This window comes from Sinocyclocheilus rhinocerous, unplaced genomic scaffold, assembly GCF_001515625.1.
Source record: "Sinocyclocheilus rhinocerous isolate Xijiao unplaced genomic scaffold, SAMN03320098_v1.1 scaffold3207, whole genome shotgun sequence".
NCBI classification, from domain to species: Eukaryota; Metazoa; Chordata; class Actinopteri; order Cypriniformes; family Cyprinidae; genus Sinocyclocheilus; species Sinocyclocheilus rhinocerous.
Window position 1 is genome coordinate 117,000 of NW_015626452.1, and position 11,385 is coordinate 128,384.

Below are 11,385 nucleotides of genomic sequence, written 5' to 3' on the forward strand. Positions count from 1 at the left end.
ATTGTATTATTATTATTATTATTATTATTATTATTATTATTATTAACATTTTCAGATTTATTTATTCATTTGATTTCATCTCATGTTATCACTAAATTGTACTATACTGTTATTTATTTATAATTTATTTGTACCATACTAATGTTTATTTATAAATAAATTATACTATTATTATTAATTAATTATTATAAATTATAATAATTATAATACAATTATTAATAATTAATTATTGTTAATATTTTATATTATTTATTAAATACATATTTAGTAAATAAAACATTATATATGATAGTTGATTCATTTATTAATTTAATTTCAAATAGAAATAAATACATTTATATAAATATATATATTTATTATAAGTGAAAAATTTAAGGGGGTCTGAATACTTTCCGTACCCACTGTATATATACAAAGAAATATTCTAAATTTTACATTTCATAAAACAGCAATATTCTCTCAGAAAAGGTGGTAGAACAGCAAGATAGTAGAAACAATAAGAGAACAATACCACTCCAGGGATGTTTTTTTCCCCAATGCTTTGACAACAATTTTATGACATTCAATTTTTAATGCCACTTATATAATGGGTGAACATAAGTGTACATTTGTACCCAAACACACAGCTGCTTCAGCTATAGGGCCTCGCTCAGCATCAGCTACAGGAGGCTGTTCAGCTGCGAGTGTTGTGCTCGCCTGCCTGGCCAAGACCACCTCAGAGCCGTCGCACATCATCACAGGATGATATTACCCATCTGTCTGAAGCCTGTCGCCAACAGAGCACTGCTGTTTTTAACAGAATGCTGGAGTAAAGAGAAACACATCCGTCTTTGCCTCGCCATCATCACCCTGGTGATATTCTTATTAAATTATTCTTAACAGGGTCATTTCATTAGAGCATAAATGGAACTTTTTCTTACTATAAAATGTATATGATTGTGTTTATATGGTATGTATGTATGTATGTATGTATGTATGTACTGTTATATGTAGTATTATTATTATTATTATTATTATATTGTTCATTCATTCTTTATTTTTATCTATTTATAAATTATTATAACATTTATATTATTATATTATATTAACAGTATCACATTTAAGCAATATTATAACATTTAAGCAGCATTATTTATTTAATAATAATAATTTAACATGTTATTATTAAATCATACTATAATATTATTCATTTATTACAGTTTACTATTATATAATTTATTGTAATTTAAAATTTGTTATAATTTATGTATATTTATATTTTATATGTAACTTAAATTAGACCAACAATTTTGTATTTGTAAGTTATAACATTTTCAGAATTATTTAAGCATTATTATTCATTTCATTTAGTCCTATAGTTAACATTAAATTCTATAATAATTTATTTTTTTATTTATAAATCACATACTATTATTTATATATTATTATGTGTAAATTATTAAAACATTTAAATCTATCCATCCATCCATCAAAATACCATCTGTTTATTTATACATCCTATAACTTTTGTAATTTGTATAATATACTTTACAGTAATATTATTTATTCATGAATTATTATACCATTTTACGATTTAAGTATTTAAGCATTATTATTTATTATTATTATTAATTTATTCTACTCTGTTATCATTACACTGAACAATACTTTTATTTATTTATTTATTTATTTATTGCCTGTGAAGTAAGGGTTGTATCACACACACACACACACACACACACAAAGAGAGAGAATAGCATACACACATATATGCGATGCAACCACTACTTCATATGCATTTCCATAGATTAAGCAGTTTGTTGAGTGTTTTGTCTAATCCAGCATTTATTCTCCATAAATCATATCATACATAAGAGTGAATGTACTGAAGCAGCTATTTTAGATGTTGCATAAGCATTCCTACTATCTCCGTGCTAATGTACATTTAAACCCTTCTCTGAGGACTCTGCGTTAATAGATAGCTGTTAAATACTTTCAGCAAGCATGTTCCTCAGAAAAAGATCTAGGATCAGCACCTCCCTGTCCCAATCTCTCATAAAAACCCATAAGACTCTTCTCAGATCAGTACTAACTGCTCTGCTGTAAAAACACAGAGTCTGAGGCTTGTTATTCAAAATGAGCAATTTGTTAATGCTCTTTAAATGGCCCCACCGCTGACATTTTACTCCAACGATAACAATCCTGCCTCTAACAAGCTATAGTTATGAATGAAAAGGGTATGAAGTGCCTTCAGTCCTCCCACTAGATCCCAAATAAATGGCACCGCTGCAGTCAAGCACGACATACTTTGTATCCAAAAAAGCTTGGGGGGAAAAACCCTCTATCCACATGTTTATGGCTTATTAGGTCTGGAAATAAAATGGTGATTTTCTTCTATTGCGCGCTAATGTAATCCATTGTATCCTACGAATCTTAAAAGCGTGGTTCGCAAAAGACAGGAACGTCGTTATCATCCCACACATGTGCTCGGATGTCCGCAGGGGGAGTCGAACATCGGGTCGGCCGGGAACTTTTCACCGTCAGCTCCTCCATCTGTATGTGCAGGAAGAAGTGCAACTATTGAATGGGGGCATGTAATGAGACATAAAGTGGGCTTATTAATCAAAGGCTGGGCGAGATCGCACACCCTGCCAGTTGTCTGCAGCGTCCCAGCCTTCACATACACTCTCAAGCGCTCACAAAGCAGTGATATTTATGTAACATGCACTCAGTAACCTATGTATATGCCAGCAATTCCCTGTTTGCGGCATCATGTTGCCATACCACTAGTAGGCGCTATTGCCACTGGATGCCCTAGTGTTATTGTCGGCCTGTGGAATTGTTTATAGCTTTTGAATGTGATCACAAATGATTTGGAAACTCCCACAACCGACTGAGTGCGTAAGTTGCATTCCCGAAATAAAAATTCCATTCATTTTCTCCAAAGGGAAATATATTTTAAACAGGAATGGTTCACACAAAAATGAACATTTGCTGAAAATTTAGATGAAGGTGTAGATGGATTGGATTCTTCATAGGAAGATGTGGAGAAATGTAGCGTCACATCACTTGCTCCCCAATGGTTCCTCTGTAGTGAATGGGTGCCGTCAGAATGAGAGTCCAAACAGCTACCACAAGCTAATCCTCAAGTAATCCAGTAGCATGACTCGCCCAGCTGTTTTCAAAATATCCAGGGTTGGAAGGGTTACTTTTAAAATGTATTCCGTTACAGTTACAAATTACTTCATCGAAAAAGTATTCAGTAACGTAATCCAAGTACCACAATATGAAAGTAATGTAATCTGATTACTTTTGGATTCCTTTTAGTCACATATGTAAATAAAGTTTATATATATATAAGGCTATGCATACATCTAGTGGCAATACAGTTTAGTATAAAATTTGTTTTTTTTAGTTTTTTTTTTTCTTTAACATGTAGCCTACAAGTAAAAATAAATATAGTTTATACACAACATTAAAAAATGTACACCATACATATTAGTCTATTTTAAAATAAATAAATGTCGAAATTGAAATATATGTGAAATGCTATGATCTTTCTTTATTGCATTGACTGATCCGGGGTGTGGGGACTCTCGTGTTAATTTCTACATTTTCCAGCTTCTTTTCCGCTAGAAAATTTACGCACAACTGCAGTCATGCACACCATGGAATTCTAAATCACTAACAAACACTCAATTTTAGCTAACATGATTTCCATGCTAGTCTTACCTACAAATGATCAAGTTGGTTGAGTAGCCTTTGTTAAAGCAAGAGTCTTCATACATAGCTTACGCTGTACAACTATGTTATTTCCTTTATTCTTTTTGAAGACAAAATAACTGAAATTTCCAGACATGAAAACGTTTTTCCCAGCAGGAAGCATCGTTATTAACTGTAGCGTCTCATCCCGCGTTTGACGAGAGTAATTGTAGACGGGTGTTATTTGCGAACGCAGCAGCAGGCGGCTCACGTGAGTCATCATGTCTCAACAGAACCAGGAACTATGATGAAGCAGCTCTAAATATAGCGTTATGTCAAAAAACTCATTTATTTAAATATAAATGAAACAAATGTAATCCTGATAGTATTCCCACTTTTTACAAAATGTAACTGTAATCTGAATACTTTGTTTTTTGATGTAACTGTAACGGATTACAGTTACTAGATTTTTGTATCCTGATTACGTAATGCCGTTACATGTATTCCGTTACTCCCCAAGCCTGAAAATACCGGGTAGAAATATCATAGCTTTTCCAGTAAAAGCAAGTTTTTTCCCAAACAAACAAAAGTGTATTTTCTGTCATATTTATTGTGTGCAAGTGAGTTGAGCACAATAAATATGACAACATTCAAATTGTAAATTCACAAGTTTAACAAACTACAAAATAAGAGCATGACAACAGTTTAGAAGGGTTGTTTCACCCCAAACTGGAAATTCTGTCATCATTTACTCGCTGTATAGTTCCAAACCCGTATGAGAAGATATTTTGAAGAATGCTGGTAGATATGGAATTCCCCCCCATACTATAGAAGTCAGTGGATACCAGCAACTTGTTGTTTACCTTTGTGTTCATACAGGTTTGGAAAAACTTGAGGGTGTGTAAATGATGACACCCTTTAACTACTGTAAAAGTGCACTTAGTAATGCAGTGATCTTGAATTTTGTACTGACACCTATTGGTGTGGATGAATGACAGGGCATTGATATAATGTTTACTAGGGTTTCTTAAGAGTTTTTATCATGTCATAAACATGCTAGAAGATTCCAAAGTGTGTGTTGCTTGTCTAATACTACAACACTGATATATATTCACAACAAATATCTTACTCTTTCACAAGACAAACAGCTGGAGCTCTTTGAGAACTAAATGTCTCACTGATCGTTTCACCAACCAAACCACACAAAATTGCTCTCAGATCAGATCAAAGATCTGCCACAAGGTTCAAATGATCCCTGGCTATGACTGATTGATAGATGGATGCAGGGGAAGGATGTGTCCCCGGTTGTCAGTGCCACTCATCATTAGCACGTCATCCCACCTGGCTGTTGTTGCTGTGTGTCCTCCATCGGTTCCCTGCGGATCCACCGTCACTGAAGCTGTTGTGGAAAGCTGAGTGGGAAGGGCCTCAGCGTTTCATCTCAGCCACAGGCCCTTTGTGCGGTTAGAGGTGTTCTGGGAAAAAAATGACTCAGCCGACACTGGCAGACATTTTGTTATAGGTCTTGTGCTCTATTCAGTTACTGTTGTGATTGAGAGATGACATTTCATGCTAGCGATTACACTTTTAGGATTAAAGACCCATTATAAAAAGATCAATCTAAAAGTCTTTAGTTGTGTCATTAATGAAGCTTTATTTGTGGTTTGCGAGGGGTGTATTGTCACCCCCTAAAGGACTGATAAGGTATCGCAACTACTACTAGTATTGTTTCTGCAGTATACTGTGCACATATGCACATTTCTGTATTCATGTTGCACACTACTGTTTGAAACATTTGTTGTCGAATAATATGTTGTTTTATATACTGGATTGCAGTGTATAGTGCACCGTATTCACTATGTAGTCAGCATATTGTACGCTTTTCAGAAACAAAAATGGCTATTGTCGCTGTGAGATATTTAATGTGTTGTCCCATCACATCTCATGGGTGATCGACTACAATGTCATTCTCCTCAACATAAATAAAGCAGAGCACCTGATTAACGGGAAAAGAAGTTTAATTGCTGAAAGAACATCTTGCAGAAGAACTGTGAATGTCTTCGTTCATTAGCAAAGACACAGAAAAGCACCAAATTAGGGTTGTTCAGTTGTCCAGTTTCATTCTTCACCTGCTTAGTTTGTGTTATTTGAACAACAGGCAAGGAAATTGGTTGCCGTGTGCTAAGTTTGAACTGTCAAAGGCTATTATTCAAAAATATAATAAATAAATAAATCTAATATAATATAGTTGTAGTATGATATAAATGAATATAGATAAACAATACAATTTAAAATAAATAATACAAATATATAACATAAGTACAGTATGTTTAATATTTTACGGGAAAAAAATATAGTAGAGATAAATAGTAAAAATATATTAGAAAATTATATAAAGTGTACATTTGTATAAAAATAAATATGAATAGAAAACAAATTGTATAGAGATACTGTACAGTATTTTTTTGGAATATCTGGAATCAGTTCAATATCATTATTGAATAAAGCTGATTTTTTAAAATATTGGACAGGGTGATTTTTTTTTCTTTAAAACCCTGCTAACCTTTTGCCATCAAAGCTCCCATGGGTACCTTGTTTAATTAAATTAGGTCTTTGACCACGTTTGCAACCAGCTCTGGAATTGTAAAACACTGACCTAAGATGAAAAGAATTTCTGCTTCGGAAATGATTGAAATATTTTATATTGTGTGGTCTGAATGTGTCCACAATATGTGATAATGTCTGCAAAATCCAATTGTAAATCTAAAGGACAGACAGAGAAGGGGACGTCAACAGGAAACTGCCTTCAGCACATTGATTGAGACCCATAATGCTTAGCAATCTGTGAGACGCATGTATCAGAGGTGCTGAGCGGTCATTCGATTAAGCCTTAAAATGTCTTTTAAAATTTCTGGCTGGTCAAAGGATGAACAAATCCATAAACTACAATGAGGTTTGTACTGATTGATGTGGGTTCTGGTGCTACATAGGCTACATGAAGAATGTAATGACTCTGTCCAGACTGAATGATGGGAGACTTGCCAGTTAGAAATAAAATGGATGCTATAGGTCTCAAATGATTACAGAATTATGTTTTTGTTTGTTTCAAGTTTAAATTTAAGTGTCCACATTTTTTTGGACGATCACTGTAAGTCTCCTCTGGTCATTAAAGATAAAGCGGCTGAAAATTCACTCATCCTCAGGCCATCCAAGATGTAGATGAGTTTGTTTCTTATTGGAGCAGATTTGTAGAAATTTTGCATTTCATCACTTGCTCAGCAATGGATCCTCTGCAGTGAATGGGTGCCGTCAGAATGAGAGTCCAAACAGCTGATAAAAACGTCATAATAATCCAGAAATAATCCACACCACTCCAGTCCATCAGCTAATGTCTTGTGAAGTAATTGCATGTTTGTAAGATCAAATCCATCAAGACGTTTTTTTTTTAACTTCCATAAGTCCTCTATCCATAATACTGCTTTCTCCAATGAAAAAGTCCTCTCGTCTGAATAAGGAGAGAAATATGCACAGCTCAAGCACCATTTACAAGCAAAAACAGTAAAAGCATGCAGCCTTTCACTTCACAAGACATTAATTGAGGGACTACTTGTGGATTATTGTGGTGATTTTTTTAGCAGCTGTTTGGACACTTATTCTGACGGCACCCATTCACTGTTGAAGATCCATTGGTGAGCAAGTAGCATGTAATGCTAAATTTCTTCAAATCTGTTCAGATGAAGAAACAAACTCATCCAGATCTTGGATGACCTGAGGGTGAGTAAATTTCAGTAAATGTTCATTCCTTTAAATCTGATTAATTTAAATCGTTTTTAAATGAAAAATGGCATCTCTGGGCATTAAAATAGTGTGGTAAAATTTAGGGACATTATTAAGTATGTTATGAATAAATAGTACATTATATTAGTGATTTCAGGTTTTACTATCCTTGCAGAGACATTTGTTTTTCACAGTATAGGCAAAACACACACACACACAGGCTGTGTATTTCTCTGTAGATGGTTTCTTTGGTCCCTGCAAGGCCTTTGGGTTACAGAGATAAGACTTTCGCTGGAGGACATGGAAGCAGCTGCGTGCGTGTGTGTGTGTGTGTGTGTGTGTGTGTGTAGGAGTCTTGAGGTGACTGTCATTTCACATTAGAGGGTTTGGCTTCTCTGTCTTTCCTGTGATTTTCCTCCCATTTTGCTTGGTATGAATGTTCTCTCTATTTAACCAAAAACAAATCTGTGTTGCTTTTTCATCAAATTGTCTTCACTCAGAGCACGCTGGAGAAGAAGCACAATCGTTTTAATGTCCCTCTTTATCTTCAGGCTTGATGTGAAGCGGAACTCCATTGTTTAGGGTTTGATGTGAGCTGTAAGCGTTTTGTGGCACTCATGTTGGCAGGTGGTGTAATTGGGATTAGATTGAAAAGCCTTATGGGAGTTGGCAGGTGCACTCAAACAGTAGCTTGACGAAATGAAAGAGAAAGCCCAGGTCATGTTCATTAACAATGACCTCCTATTTAGTGGGCATGGAATCATTGCTGAAACTTGATTTTTGGTACAAGCAAGACAAGTCTTAAATACGTTTGAAATAGACATTTAATAAATATTACGATTTTTTTTTTTAAACAAACACCAGTCATTTTTGCTTTGTGTGTGTGTGTGTGTGTGTGTGTTTGTTGTTGTTGTTTTTTATATTTATAAAGTTAAAATTTATTGTAAATTTTATATTACATTTTATAAATTAAATTGATTTGATAAAAAGATTTTGAAAAATTATATACACAGAAAGCTTATTACTTGCAAGTGTAATAAGTACACGGTATCGATGTTTCAAATAACGTTTGTGAAATAAAATGTCAAAACATGGGTGAAATAATGTTCCATCATCATTCAGTGTAACAGATATATTTATGTAAAAATTTAATATTATTTTTTAAAGTCATCTAATGATTCTTGATCTTAATATGCCTGACAAAGTTTTTTGTTGTATGAACTATTCCTACTCTGAATTAAAAAAATATTTCTGTAAATCATGGTAAAAACTGGTAAAAAAACAAAAAAGCATCTTTTTTATTAAAGAAATACTACTTGTTTTTGCATTGATGGTTTTTTTATATATATTTTCTTTTTTATACCAAAATTAAATATATCAATGACAAAATTGCTTTCTTTTTATAAATACACAAATATAAATAAAACACACGAGAACACATACACACACACACACACACACACATACAGTGGGTACGGAAAGTATTCAGAGTTTTCTATTACATTATTATAGTTTTTTTTGCTTCCTGTTTAAAATTGTGGACATCATATTGTTCGTCAGTATTAACAAAGAAATAATTATTGGATATTTGATGCACAGCATTGTTTTGAGAGCATGTGTGCGATTACCTTATCAGTTTTAGCGCGAGTTATTGTGGCGCTAACAAACTACGGCTCCTGAGGGGGGCGATAGAGTTTATACATCTTTAGCATTGAACAGAATGTGCTGTTGTTACTGTAAATTACATTGCTACAAATATGTTGACAATTGAACATTTTTCAGCAAGATTATTTTCTGTGCTCCATGACAGTTTTCCAGTTTGACCGGCAAGAGAAAATCAGAAAGTTGAAGAAGACTGTTGATGCTAAAGCATTAGCATATTCGCATCATGTATCATCAATTTTGTTGTTTGTGATTAATCAGGTAAAAACTGGGACCTGAGCGCCGCTCTCAATGACTATGAGCAGCTCCGGCAGGTTCACACTGCCAACCTGCCCCACGTCTTCAATGAGGGCCGTTACTACAAGCAGCCGGAGCGTAGCAGCACCCCGCAGCACATCAGCAAGCTGGAGCAATGCTCTCAGAAACAAGAGGACAACACTCAGGGTGAGCAAAGCTCTCTGACAGCTCCTCCTGTTGAGATTTATTGTTGTTGTTTTTTGTCAATATTTTCTTCTATACCAGTTTAAAGTCGTCATGAAATGAAAATTCATGCCCTGCATTTTCTTCTTTTTCGATAATCCATTTCACTCTGGTGCACGCTACGATATGGATAAAAAGATCTGTCACTATCCCATTTTATCGCAATTCTAATATGCAGAGAATAAATATAAGTTAGACATTTGTTGATTGATTTCCCTGAGAATTCTAATCAGCCCAACAACAACATCAGCTCGACCAATGGTGTGAGGGGTGGAGCTATCTGTTTTTCTGACCAATGAATGCGGTTGTGTGGTGTTAGTGGTGCAAAAATTACACCCATCACTTTTCAATTGATTATGAAGCAATTTTGTATAGTACTAGATAATATTAGCATTCAAGACAACAAAGAACATTGGTAATGCATTTAAATTATTTAATGTAATTTTTAAGATTGAAAAATGATATTTAGGGGAAAATAATATAGGCCTGGATTTAGGGCTGGGTGATATCGCTAAAAATTGTATCAACGATATAATGTTTCGTATCGTTCGGTATCGATAATTATTGACATTTTTATAACCTTTTTTAAAACAAAGAGCAATAGAAAAAAAATTACATTTAACCACTGTATTTTCAAATTAACCCAATTTATTGAGACAAACAACAAATATTTTTAGTTTTAACAGTCAAACACACAATAAAAATTAAACAAATATCTAATTTCTAATGTTTTATATGCAGATTACATAGGTCTTAAGAAAACTTTTGGCTTGTCTCCCGAGGCAAATTGTCAACGCAAGGAAATAAATGTCTATAAAAAACCTGCATTACGTCTAAATGAACTCATATAAATCAAATATAATTTAGTAAATTGCATAAACAATTATGAACAAAACAGCATCATGTATTTATGCATTTATGCAAAACAAACTATTGAGACAAACAACAAATATTTTTAGTTTTAACAGTCAAACACACAATAAAAATTAAACAAATATCTAATTTCTAATGTTTTATATGCAGATTACATATGACAAATTGTCAACGCAAGGAAATAAATGTCTATAAAAATCCTGCATTACGTCTAAATGAACTCATATAAATCAAATATAATTTAGTAATTGCATAAACAATTATGAACAAAACAGCATCATGTATTTATGCATTTATGCAAAACAAACTTGTAGCTAATCAGCAGTAAGGGGTGTGTCTACTCATGATGTGGAGGAGGCAGAGAATGTTCAGTGCACAGGACGGACATTAGCGAGCCGAGCGACAGAAAGATAGAGATGGCGGATAAAAAACAAAAGAGGAAAACGTCTGCGGAACAAAAGAAGGCTTAAGGCAATAAGGCAAGAAGTAGGACCCGTGTAAATATTGGATCAGCTTTCCAGCGCTGGAGAGAACTCAAAGAGCGGAAGGCCTGCGATCGGATGCCGAGGTTGCTTTGTTTCTTCTCGATTGGTGTGTAACACCGTGTCTGCGCCGCAAACAGCTAAAATCTGTCTAGTACACTGGACGCGACAAAGTGACCGTTGAAAATCATTTGAAATTTGTGTCAATACGTCATTAATAGAATGCAGCAGCAGTTTTTGTCTGGGATTTGTCGTGTCGTGTCGCGCCGCAACCAGGGTAGAACATAGATATGTATATATATATATATATATATTGTAGACAGCATCACTGATTATAATGAGTTCCATAGTATTTTGTCGCGCCTCGCCACTCGCGTCCGGTGTAGACACACATTGGTTTTGCTTTGTTTCACAGAACTAATCATTGCCT

General features: G+C 34.1%; 1 protein-coding gene across 1 annotated transcript in view; it reads left to right on the plus strand.

Annotated features, from left to right (window-relative positions):
- LOC107715690 (OTU domain-containing protein 7A-like) overlaps positions 1 to 11,385 on the plus strand; it is an 81,671-nt gene that overhangs the window by 42,182 nt on the left and 28,104 nt on the right. The window contains exon 4 of the mRNA XM_016521867.1: positions 9,382 to 9,564. Coding sequence (XP_016377353.1) covers positions 9,382 to 9,564 — 183 coding nt within the window. The remainder of the gene's footprint in view (positions 1 to 9,381; positions 9,565 to 11,385) is intronic.